The 12,916-nt window shown below is 42.8% G+C and overlaps 1 protein-coding gene and 1 long non-coding RNA gene across 9 annotated transcripts in view; one reads left to right on the forward strand and one right to left on the reverse strand.

Annotated features, from left to right (window-relative positions):
- Nucleotides 1-12,916, forward strand: part of LOC309622728 — a 150,086-nt gene that overhangs the window by 118,710 nt on the left and 18,460 nt on the right. The gene's annotated exons all lie outside the window — the stretch shown is intronic.
- Nucleotides 1,495-12,916, reverse strand: part of ATP10B (ATPase phospholipid transporting 10B (putative)) — a 298,840-nt gene continuing 287,418 nt past the window's right edge. For 3 of the 5 annotated variants that reach the window (XM_082378751.1, XM_082378750.1, XM_082378752.1), the window contains 2 exons: nt 10,817-11,004; nt 1,495-4,770 (listed from right to left, as the gene is read on the reverse strand). In XM_082378751.1, the coding sequence (XP_082234877.1) occupies nt 4,311-4,770; nt 10,817-11,004 (648 nt within the window). In that variant the 3' untranslated portion in view covers nt 1,495-4,310. Of the gene's footprint in view, nt 4,771-7,810; nt 8,697-10,816; nt 11,005-12,916 lie in introns of those variants that run through there. The other 2 variants (XR_014241061.1, XM_082378753.1) reach the window with 2 other exon arrangements.

Consider the following 12,916-nt stretch of genomic DNA (forward strand, 5'->3'; position numbering starts at 1 on the left):
ATGTTGCTGAAGCTGACTGAAATAGGGGAGAATAATAGTACAGTAGCCTCTCCTTATCCATGATTTTGCTTTCTACAGTTTCAGTTACCTGTGGTCAACCATGGCCCAAAAATACCAAATGGAAAATTCTAGAAAGAATTTGTAAGTTTTAAATTGCATGATTTTGTGAGTAGTTTGATGAAATCTTGTGCCTTCCCACCTGGGACATGAATCATGCCTTTCTCCAGCGTATCCGAGCAGTATATGCGACCCCCATTACTCACTTAGTAGCGCTCTAGTCTCAGTTATCAGATCGATGGTCCTGGTATTGCAGTCCTGGGGCAGGTAGGGACCAAGTGACAGAGGGTCTTGTCTTCTGTCCAAGTCACCCTTACTTCACTTAATAATGGCCCCCAAACACAACAGTAGTGATGCCAGCAATTTGGATATTCTCTTACTGTGCCTAATTTATAAATTTTATCATAGGTATGTATGTATAGGAAAAAACATAGTGTATGTAGGGTTTGGTACTATCTGTGGTTTCAGGTATTTACTGGGGGTCTTGGCGCATAATCTCCTAGAATAAGGGGGACTGCTGTACCTACCTTGAAGGGTTGCGTTGAGGTTTACATAATAATGGGGACTTAGATCAGCGCCTAGCACACATGAAGCAAATACAGTCGTTACTACTAACGTCATCATGGGGCACTTCGTCTTGCTTATTGCATTCTAGTCCCACTGACCTTTCTTCTTATTCTTCTTTCTTCCTTGTTCCTTCTTTCTTCCTCCTTCCTCCTTCTCCTCCTTCTTCTTCTTCTTTTAAATATACCAAACTCTTCCTTTTTCAGGGCCTTCATACTTAATTCTCTCCGTTTGGAATGGTCCTTCCCTGCTGTCTTGTTTTATGGTTGGGGTCTCAGCTGAAACGTCTCCTCCTTGGAGAGGTCTTCTCTGAATCTCCCTCCTCCCTTCCTCCCCATTTTTGCTCCCTTTCACTGTGTCTGATCATCACATATATTGATTTCCTTGAATATTGTCTGTCTCCCCTTCTAGATTTCAAGTCCCTTGAGGGCAGGAGCGGGGCTTTTATCCTTGCTGCCCACCACGGTGCTGTGCACAGCAGGCACTCACTTGGTATTTGCTGAATGAGTGGATGAAAAGACGCATCTAATCAATATGAGTTTGAGGTTGGTGTCTGGTTTCCAGGAAGAGGGGAGTATCCAGGTTGCAGTTTCAGAGAGAGGAGACTATGTGCGCTGCTTCTCATTCTTACAGCCGTTTAGGTTTTTGTCACACTCTTTGTTGGATCAATGATGTTCCTGATATCCTATGTCCAACAAGGCTATGGGCTTCTTTAGAAAGAGATCGAGTCCCTCACAGCCCCAAGCACATTGTCAGGCATCTAGTAGGGGCTTAACAGAAGTTTATTGGATAGATAAATGGACGGACGGGTGGATGAATAGATGAATAAATGAGTGAATGTAAAGAAGGATGGATGGACAGTAGTACTCAGACTGCAGGCAACAATGGAAAACCATGTTTATTTTTTCCTTCTAATAAAGGACAGTACATTTCCAGTCAATCTGTAAAACGTCATGAACGTATAAAAATGTATTAAGTACAGTCATTAGCAATACATTGCAGAGAAATAGTTGTTATAACCCTTTCCCCTAAGATGGTACTTGGACGGTCACTGTTGGTTTGCTTTAACAAAAAAGGGCAAGAGTAGGTGACCAGTTGGCCTGGTTGGCCCAGGACTAAGGAGTTTCCCAGGATGTGGGGCTTTCAGTGCTAAAACTGGGAAAAGCCCAGGCAAACTGGGATAGTTGGTCATGCAAGAAAGAGAGCAGCAGGAGAATGTTGGGTGTGCTTTGGCATTTAGGTACAGGGGTCCGATATTTTCTCAACTTCCCATGACCTCGCTTCCTCTTAGCTCTGGAATAAAAATCCCTGTGTTATTATCAAGGGTGTTACGGCTTTCAAAGGGTTTTAACAACCCCGTGTAATTTGGACTTGATCTTTATGCCAAGCCTGGGAGGTAGGGCAGTTCTAACCTAGTTTACAGGTGAAGCATGCTAGGTCAGTGCTCCTAGCTCCTAGAGAATACGGGGCAGAGAAAAGACTCCCACCCCCATCTCCTGAGGCCAGTGTTCTTCCCACGACTCTGTTCTTTTCTGAAACATCCTACCTGTCTCATCTGGCTTTCAGGAGTGAGCAGGAATCATACGGGGGAAAGGAAGGACCCTGAGATCCAAGCTTTGGCTCAGTCCCCTCATTTGGGACAATTTATGTCATTACTGCTTTGCCTGATGTGTTTATCTGCTCCTCCTCTAGCAATCCTCATGAAGGATTCCCCTGAAGACCCACCAGCTGGTCAGTGCTGGCATCATTATGTGGCAAAGTCAGTGAAAGAGATCCAGTATATTGACTCTAGGATGATGTCCCAAATGGCCCTTCCAGTTAAGGTTTGCCAGCAGGATGGTCAGAGGACCAGCTCAGTCTGCCATGTGCCAGCTTGATTGTTGAGCTCTTTTTGGGCACTTCTGCTGAGAAGTTGCTCAAGTGATAAGTCAATTCACGGGGTGGCTGTAACTTGCCACACTTGTTCCCACCCTTGTACTTCTTGCCTGACATCTATAGGCACCACCTTAAGGCGGGAGGTTTCAGTAGTCCTCCCTGGCTCACCTTAAAAGACTAGGAACAGGCTATCCTTGCCCATGGTAGACCTCACTTCTCTTGACAGTGTATTAGAATCCTATCATCCATTCTTTTATTCCAACACTGTTTTGAGCTCTTTTGCATTTTTGGCATTTACGACCTCTAGGGATAAGAAGTCTATGTAATCCTTCTTTTCCCTGTGAAGTGAGACTTCCTCTGGCTCTCCCTAATTCAGCTGAAGCCTGTGATATTCTGGGATAAGCTTAATCAATGGGGTTTGACACTGGTCCTACTCTTTCAGATGTTGTTGTTTGGGCTCAGAGTTGCTCTGTCATGCGGGTCGTCTATTCTGGGTGCAGCTGTGTAAAGGTCTGATCTTAAGAGTTTTCCTTTTCTGAGAGTTGAATGAGGAATGGGTACATGTTTCCCCTGCTATCTGAAAGTAGAGCGTTAGTATGAAAATTTTCGTAAGCTGAAATGGCGTAAACAAAGAAGCAATTACCTTAGGACACATCTTGCTAATGGATGCACAAAATATCTGGATAAATCCAGGTAAAGCACAGCTGCTTAGACACAGTTCAAAGCTATGGAGGTTTGATTCTGAGATGCTGAGTGCAGTTCCTGGGGAAGGAGTTGGGTGGTGCCACTCAATGCTCAGTGCTCTATAACCGCTGGCTGCAAAATAAACGCTGAGCGCTATTTTCACTTTTCACCTTTTTTTGGGGGTAAAAGCAGAAAGAAATTCAACTCTTTGGATTTCTTTCGGTTAGCAACAACAGGTACCAATGTAGGTCTTTTGTAAAAGTGAAATGGCTTAAGGCAAACTTTTGAACAGTGGGGCATATTTGTACTTTTATTTAAAAATAAATAAAGTAAATATCTTTAAAAGAAGAGTGCTGCCCACGCCCTCTTGGTAGATTCCCCAGACTGTGGGACACGCAGCGTATTAGCTGAAGCGTGGAGTTTCTGCTTCACGGGCTTATGTCCGTTCGCTTTCACATGCTTATGTTCTTTCTGCCTCTTACACTAGCTGGGGCCTTATGACCCTCAGAAGTGTCTGTGGCTCTGAGTTCAAATCTGATTTTAATCTTTAGATGTGATTTTCTTTGGTTTAGAGCAGACCCAACTCTGAGAAGGGAAGGGGTGTTAACCCCGACATGACCATCCCTGCAGTACACTTGAGATGAGGCACTTGTGTGTATGAGACTCTTCTGAAACTTGAACTCTTGACACCGAGGGGTGACGTGATGGTTTGACAAGCCCAGAAACTTCCAGATCTTGAGATATTGGCTGGCTTGCTACACTTCTTGGCATCTGGGAAACTGATGGCCCAGTTGCATTGGGTTGTAGGCTGTACTTATCGAGAGGGTCAAAGAATGTCTCTGGGTTAAACAATGAAAAAAAACCTCAATGCAATAGAAATATAGCCTCCTTATAAAAAACCTTTTGCAAGAAGTGCTGCCTGGCAGCAGGAGAAAACTAGAGGTCGACTGGTTTCCAGTCCTTTTTTGTCAGACCCCTTGGGGCCAGCACTTCCTCTAAGGAAGTCAAGCCTGGTGGGGAGAAGAGGATAAGACGGCCACATTCATCCCTTCACGAAGAGGAAGAGTCGTGGTTAATTAAGCCAGTGATTAGCGGCCTCCTCTGAGTTTGTGCAGATCTCTGCAGGCCCCTCATATTGTCAGTGAACTCTGGGATCGGCGATGGCTGCCCTGGCTGAAGGGCCGGTTTGAGTTCGTCTGTCCACTTGAGTAGGCTCCGGACGCCGTCATCCTACTAGGCTCCAGGAGAAGGTGCTCCCCAGATGAGAATTGAGCCCAGGAGTCCCGTGAGAACGGGTCATCCCTTATGTGGTCCCCACTGCATCTCTCTCCGGGCAGCACCCAGTCCTCCTTGGACTTGCACTCCACAGGGCTCGAGCTCTTTGGGGTGCTGGCTCTGAAGCTCTGTTCTGGGGCAGGTGGCCCTGGACGGTGGGTGGGCTGGGCCTCTCCAGGGACAGTGGCAGGCCTCTGCCGGCTTCTCCAACTCTGGATTTCCAGCTCTCTTTTGTCCATGGGGAGTTTGTCAATTTTCTGAGCTTTTAAGATCGGAGACTTCCCGTATGTCCCTTGGAGAGCCAGGAAAAAGTACCTGGTGGGAAATAATAGAATAAAGATATTTTCTGACTTCTGACTTCTTGAATTTCAGCATTGAAAGGGTCCTTAGAATCCAACTCCCTGCCCAGGGAAAGATCATCTTTTTTTTTTCAAACAATGGTAATTTAATGTTAGTTATTATAAAGAAAAGGTTACCATGTATTGGCCTTTAATGACTGCATGAATCATGGGGTACTCCCTTGGGGAAGCCTTTTTTGATTGAACTTCCTTCTCATAAATGCTTGTACCACCTCTTAGTTCGTATGATGGCACTTTAAAAAGAATTTTTAAAAAATTTTTCATTTCTTTATTTTTAACATCTTTATTGGAGTATAATTCCTTTACAATGGTGTGTTAGTTTCTGCTGTATGACAAAGTGAATCAGCTATATATATACATATATCCCCATATCCCCTCCCTCTTGCGTCTCCCTCCCACCCTCCTTATCCCACCCCTCTAGGTGGACACAAAGCACCGAACTGATCTCCCTGTGCTATGTGGCAGTGTCCCACTAGCTATCTATTTTACATTTGGTAGTGTATATATGTCCATGCCACTCTCTCACTTCGTCCCAGCTTTCCCTTCCCCCTCCTCGTGTCCTCAAGTCCATTCTCTACGACTGCGTCTTTATTCCTGTCCTGCCCCTAGGTTCTTCAGAACCTTTTTTTTTTAGATTCCATATATATGTGTTAGCATACGGTATTTGTTTTTCTCTTTCTGACTGACTTCACTCTGTATGACAGACTCTAGGTCCATCCATCTCACTACAAATAACTCAATTTCGTTTCTTTTTATGGCTGAGTAATATTCCATTGTATATATGTGCCACATCTTCTTTATCCATTCATCTGTCAGTGGACACTTAGGTTGCTTCCATGTCCTGGCTATTGTAAATAGAGCTGCAATGAACATTGTGGTACATGACAGTTTTTGAATTATGGTTTTCTCAGGGTATATGCCCAATAGTGAGATTGCTGGGTCGTATGGTAGTTCTATGTTTAGTTTTTTCAGGAACCTCCATACTGTTCTCCATAGTGGCTGTATCAATTTACATTCCCACCAACAGTGCAAGAGGGTTCCCTTTTCTCCACACCCTCTCCAGCATTTATTCGGGAAAGATCATCTTTGCCACTCTCTTGACTGTTGGATCAAATCTATGCCTGTACACCTCTGGTACTGGGGAGTTCAACAACAAAATATAACAGCTCACATTTGTTAGGTACCAGGACTATCCTAAGTGCTTTACATATTATTAACTCATATTATTCTCCCCCAAATCCCATTCGGTTGGTACTTTTGTTTCCCGCTATGTACAGACATGGAAACTGAGGCACTGAGAGATTGAATGATTTGTCCAGAGCCACACAGTGGTCAAGCTGTGGTCAAGACCAAGTGCTCTGGATTCTGAGGCTTTTCTCTCATCTACCATGCATGAGGCAGTCCATTCTATTTCTGAGCTGATCTAATTTAGACAAATTTACTTGCTTTGGAATGTCAACTCTTTGTGGGACTTAATAATTTTAAAGTAGTTTCCCAGTACGTTCTTTTCTTGAATCCACAGGCTATGCTAGCTTCACAGCATCAGTGTATTATCACTGTTTTCCAGATGAAGATACTGAGGTCCCAAGTGATGAGATGGGTTTCCTAAGGTCTCCCGAGAAGTTGATAGAGCTCCCTGATGGTGAACTCAAGGTTCCTTTCCCCTGCCAAGCTTCCTGTAGCCTGTAGTGGACTCTGGAATCAGGGGTCTCTATATGTGCCTAGAATATTTTCCTGTTCCAAGTTTAGGTAAGAAGGTAACTAAAACTATGTGATCTATGGAGAAGCATATACCATCTTGTGACGCTGGGCAGCTCATACGCCCTCTCTGGGTGTCAGTTTATCTAAAGCGTAATCCAGTTGGTCCAGACGACGTCTAAGGTCTTTTCCAAAAATAATAATCCTTAAATGTTTTTTTTTAAATTTCTAAAGCCTTATAAGCAGAGAGGCTCCCATCCTTCTGTTATGTCTAAAAGATTCAGGATGATCTCAAAGTGAGCAGGAGTTTCTGAAGACCACAGTAGATCCTACGGAATCAGAAACTTTTCCCCATTCTTTCTCATCTCACCCAGGGAGGCAGTGCAGGTGGTCATACGTATGTGTTTCAGGAAAGACTCAACTTCTTGCGGGAAACTGGAATTTTCTCAGTTTAAACATTCCCCCAAGCTACCAACTTCCCTCTCTGTCCATTTAGTGAACAAATACCTGTCAAGTTCCTACAACGGGCCAAGCCCCAAGGGATTATTAAGCTGGGAACCAGACTGACAGGAATCTTGCTGTCAGGAAGCACAGGAACAGAGTTAGTTAGAAGCCGAAAGAGCAGTGAGAGTGTCAAACACGTGATCTGGTGCAAGAGACCTTCCTTGAGGAGGAGACATTAAAGGTGAGGACTGAGGGACGCATAGGAGGAAGCCAGGCAAAGAGGGGGGTGAGAACCAAATCCTGGGCTCAGTGGCTGCAGTGTGGAGAGTGAAGGAATAGGACACAGAGGGGTTGGCAGGGTCAGAGCAGGCAAGGACCATGGGGAATGTTTTGGGTTTTGTGCATTATTGTAAAGGCCTTGGGAAGGCCTTGGAAAGTTATGAACCTGACACGATTACACTTTGACACAATGATAATGGATTAGAGTAAAACCCAATAGGAGACTATTGAAGTAATTCGGAATGAAAGTCTTGTAACCTATCCATGGTGGTGGCTGTAGAAATGGAAATAGCAGATGGAAATACCTACTGAGAAATAGGTTAGCAGATAAAATTGTCAGGTCTTGGTGATGGGCGAGAGAGGGGCATGTGGTGGTGGGTGGTATCAAGGATAAGTCTCATGGGCCTGCCTTGATCCTAAGTGGGTCACAGTGGATGAAAGGAACTCGGGAAGAGAGCCAGGTTTCTGGGATGGTGGTGGTGACAGAAGGTAGATAGTGAATTAAATTATAGATGTCTCCCACTTTTCTCAGACGTAGCAGGCCCAGTGCTGGTGAGGCATAGGTAACTAGAAAGATCTGGGCTGGGAGTTTATATTAGAGATTCATTTGTGAAAAATGATATTTAACTTCACAATAGTGGTTGCTATGTTTATGGAAAGAATTAAAGTGAGAAGACAAGAGAACCTAGGACAAAGGCTTGACAATACACCATGTCAAAGACATGAACCAGCAAAGGAAACAAAGAAGAAGTAGGAGAAAAACCAAGAGAGTTCTGTGTTACTGAAGCTAAATGAAGAGTGTCCAAGGGCTCTATTGTAGCGAATTACGATGCTGCATTGTGTTTTAGAGTTTGTGTGTTAGTTATTTAAGAGATAAAACAAAAGAAACTTACTTTCTCTTAGTTTAAGAGAATCCATATAGTTCCTTTATACTGGTTGAAGTAATTAGACAGAGATAAGTGAGGTCACGGTTAGTGGCTAATTATCACAAGCTTGGTGAGTGAAATCAATCTTATTATAAGTACAGCTTACATCTTTAAGTGAACAAATAGAGTTTTCTATAGCAAACATTCTATCATGTAGACGTCTGTAACAAAAATTAATTGTTCTAAGGTTACAAGTCAACAGTCCTTGGAGCTATTAAAATAATCCTTTCTCTGTCAAAGGAAATCTCTTTGCCTTGCTTAGGCAACAGAATTAAACAGGAATTCAAGTTTATGATGATAATATAGAATAAGCAGAGATTTAACTTACGCACTGTGGTAACTGGCAAGAAAATATTTGCTGACTCTTCCCTAAGTTAAGTTGTCCCTCATTTGTTTAACAAGCTGTAATGCTGAGCGTTTGTCTTTTCCAAGAACGTTCACACTTTTCAACAACCCTCATCAAGCTGGTAGCCTCTGGCTCCACATGTGTCTTCTAGCCAAGGGTAGGACAAGAATCCTCCGCTGATGATTTGCTCTTTCCATACCCCAAATAAGACACAGAACAGAGGAGGTCAGTCCTTGGTCAGAGGTGATCATAACCGTGTTTAACCCCAAAAAGTGTGGACAAAAATATTTAACCCACATATTTGATGCCCTTTTCCAGTGAGGGCAGGACCTTCATGGTCTCTCCCAGGCTCTGTCTCCCAAGGGGTTGGGCTGAGAAAGGGGGTGGGTGGGAAATAATGTCCTCTGAGGCTTGTGCTTAATTGCTTCCCACTCTTCAGTCCCAGGGCCCTCTTTTAATACTAGTTACTTTCACCTGTATTACAATCAAACTTCTGTCTGAATTGTCTGCTGGGTTGTAGACTTCTTGAGAGCAAGAGTTCTGTTTTATTCATCTTTCTGTTTCTTTAGCATCTTTTTCTCATTTATCTCTGAGGGCAGCCTACGTGACAAGAACTCTGCTAGCTGTGGGTTATATAATGATAAGGAGATACCTTCCTTCCAGGAGTTAATGGTCAGACCAAGACAAACAGATAAAACAGATAATGTGGGCTAAAGGTAGTAGTGACAGATAGACCCAGGTCATGGGAACACATGAGCGAGGGGGATCTGTTTCAGCCTGAGGGAGGTAGGTGAAGTCAGTCATGCAAGGGTTCTGGAATTGCTCATGACTGAAATGATGTCAAAGGGTGAGGAGGTCTGGTAACGAAGGGCATTTTGAATAGAAGGGACAGCATGAACACAGGCAGGAAGGGGAGAGAGCAGGGAGCCTTTAGGGAAGTCCAAGAAGCTTGGTGATGTGGAGCCCAAAGTTTGAGCTTTGGGAGCAGGGGGAGAAGGCTGTAGAGGCCAGTAGGGGCCAAGCAGGGAGGCTGCGTCCACAGTGCATACTCAGCCGTTTGCTGAGTTCACAATAGTGTTTGTCATATTGGTATCTTCAGCCTCTAAACCCTGCATCAGATGTCAAGGTTCTGAGGTGGCTTAGGAAGAAGAAATGGAGCCCAAACTAGGTTGAGCAAGCTGCCAAACTTATTAAAGGAAGCAAAGCATGCTAATGGCTCTCTGCCTAATTTTGGATTAGAAAAAGTTCTACACAATGTTGCAATGGCTTCTTGACTGTGGCTTATAATGATAAAAGTAGCTGAATTTCAATGTTCAGAGCAGATGAGATCCTAAGGATGGGGAGAGGCTGAGTCTTGCCTCTGGGTACAGCATCATTAAGTTCACCGAATGCTCTGACTAGAGAGCGTGGGATGGAGAACAGAATACTGGCCTCCGAGTTGGGAGAACTCAGCTCCCACTGTGACTTGTGGTGGGCTGGAGGACACATTCTGGTGCCTCATAGGACTTAAGCTGTTCCATGAGCAAGTAGGACTACAACCACAGCTTTGCCTGATTTCTAGGTGATTTTGCAAAAGGCAAATGAGGAGCTAGATAGAAAAGCATGTGTCAAGAGTAAATTCTAAGGACACGCCAGGCGTTGTTGTTGCTGTTGCTATTTTCCGGGAAAAGGTGAATGTAGAGGATTTAGGCTGGAAATGTTAGAAATAGTCCCTCTGCATGAATGATTTATTTGGCAAATACAGGGTGTGTGTGTGTTTTAACAAATTTGAGTAGTATTAAAAAGTTGGCTATTTCATGCAAAATTTGAATTTCTGGGAAAAATCTAAAGCTCTGAAATGCTAGTCTTGATCTTTCCTTGTGGCAGTGATAGGCTGAAGCTTAGAAGTTCCTTCTCCTAATGTCTGTACTTCACCTGGTTTGCTGCTGTTGCTTACCTGTCCCTGTAGGCATTTGAGAGTGAGACTCCTGGGCTAAGGAATAAAGGACTATAGAGCTTTTCAAAATGATTCTTTTTACACAAAAAAGTTTGTAGGGCAGGAGGGTAGGAATTAGTATTCTCATTTTACAGATGTTATAACAGAGGTTCTGCCAGATTTGGTGACTTTGCTGCTCTGTGGCTGAGCTGGGACCAGAGTCCGTGCTATTTGCCTCCAAGTTCATTATTCTTTCTGTCCTAGCTCCCTGTCTTTCAAACAACAGCCTCAAGCATCCCAGCTGGAGTCAAACTCCTGACTCTTGGGCTATGAAAATGGCTGATTGAGGGGAGAGTGGTAGTTCTAGGAAGAAAATAGCACCCCCTGTTCAAACCTTGGGAGAAGAGCCACGACCGGTGTGAGGAAGCAGACGAGGTAGAAAGTGGGGTCCGAGAGCTGGCCTTCCATCACCCTGTAGGGGTTGATGGGACTGTTGCAGATGACGCAGGTGGCGTTGTACACTAGGGATACCACAAAGTACATCAGGAAGCTGCCTGCGAGAACAAGCCCGTGGATGACGGTCTGTGGAAGGAAAGAAGTAAACACTGTTGAAGGGATAGCTTAGATTAGAGGGGAATGCAGTCACGCTACTTTAACTTGTTTTAAACTTCTTTTTTTGGAAATGCCACATACCTATAAACAATTTTAAAAAGTGTGCCATTTAATGGCTTATGATAAAGTAAACACCTATGTTGCTACCACCCAGAATTTGAACACACATACCCTGGAAACCCCTAAATCACCTTGACTTTGGTGATAATTTTCATGATATTCTTTAGTTTTACTACCTATGTTTCTCCCTTAATAGTCTGTTTTTAAAAGTTAATCGTATTTGGTGTGACTTTTGTCTTTTTTCCTCAGTATTATGTTTGTGTGATGAATTCATTTTTTCCACATGTGGCTGTCAGTTATTCATTTCCGAAGCAGTGCAGTCTTCTGTAGTCTGATCTCATTTTGCCCTGCCTGTTTTATGCTGCTTTCCTTCCAATTCTTGTCCTCTTTTAAACTTACTGACAATTCCATATAATTTCATTTCCCCATCTACTAGTTTGAAAGTTATATATTTCATTTCCATTCCTTAGTGATTACTCAATAAATGCTAATAAGCAGTTTTAACTTACTGTGGTATAAAGTTCCTATGTTTCCCTCCTCCTGAATACATTAACTTTAGAATACATTAACTTTGTTTACCTCCCTCCTGATTCATAACTCATTGCTACTGTGTATTTAAATTCTGTCATCTTTTTAAATCACATAAGTCATTATTACAGTTTAGTATGGTCAATATTCATTAAGATTTACTTACATGCTTGACACTTTCTATGCCTTCATTCCCTCTTGCATTTTGGACTTTCCATCTGAGCTTTCTTTCCTTATACTTTTTAAAAAAATTTTATATTAGAGTGTAGTTGATTAACAATGTTGCATTAGTTTCAGGTGTACAGCAAAGTGATTCAGTTATACGTATACAAGTATCTCTTCTTTTTCAAATTCTTTTCCCATTTAGGTTACTACAGAATATTGAGTTCCCTGTGCTATATACAGTAGGTCCTTGTTGGTTATCTATTTTAAATATAGTAGTGTGTACATGTCAATCCCAATCTCCCAATCTGTCCCTCCCACCCTCCTTTCCCCCGGTAACTATAAGTTTGTTCTCTAAGTCTGTGAGTGTTGCTGTTTTGTAAATAAGTTCATTTGTATCAAAGATTCTGCATAGAAGTGATATCATATGATATTCATCTTTCTCTGACTTACTTTACTTAGTATGATAATCTCCAGGTCCATCCATGTTGTTGCAAATGGCATTATTTCATTCTTTTTAATGGCCGAGTAATATTCCATTGTATATATGTACCACATCTTCTTTATCCATTCCTCTGTCGATGGACATTTAGGGTGCTTCCATGTCTTGGCTATTGTAAACTGTGCTGCAGTGAACATTGGGGTGTCTTTCCTTATACTGTAAATAGAGTTGACCTTTGAGCAACATGGGTTTGAACTGTGCGGGTCCACTTACATGTGGATTTTTCTCAACAAATACTACAGTATTACCTGATCTGTGGTTGGTTGAATCCACAGATATGGAGGACTGATTATGGGACTTGAGCATCCACAGATTTTGGTATTTGCATTGGGTCCTGGAACCAATCCCCTGTGGATACTGAGGGATGGCTGTACATCCTTTAGAATTTCCTTTCGTGAAAGTCTGCTGGTGATGCATTCTCTGATCCATTATTTCATTCTCATTCTTAAAAGCTATTTTTGATCTTGTTGGGAAGTTTTTCTTTTAGTATATTTAAGCTAGCATTTCACTATCTTCTGGCTTGTGTTGTTGCTATTGAGAAGTTAGCAACTCTTTATCTGTTATTCCTTAGAAGGAAGTCTCTTATAACGTGGCTGCTTTTATGATTTTTACTTCATCTTCAGTGTTCTA

This window comes from Balaenoptera borealis, assembly GCF_965194805.1.
Source record: "Balaenoptera borealis genome assembly, chromosome: 2".
Taxonomy (NCBI): Eukaryota; Metazoa; Chordata; class Mammalia; order Artiodactyla; family Balaenopteridae; genus Balaenoptera; species Balaenoptera borealis.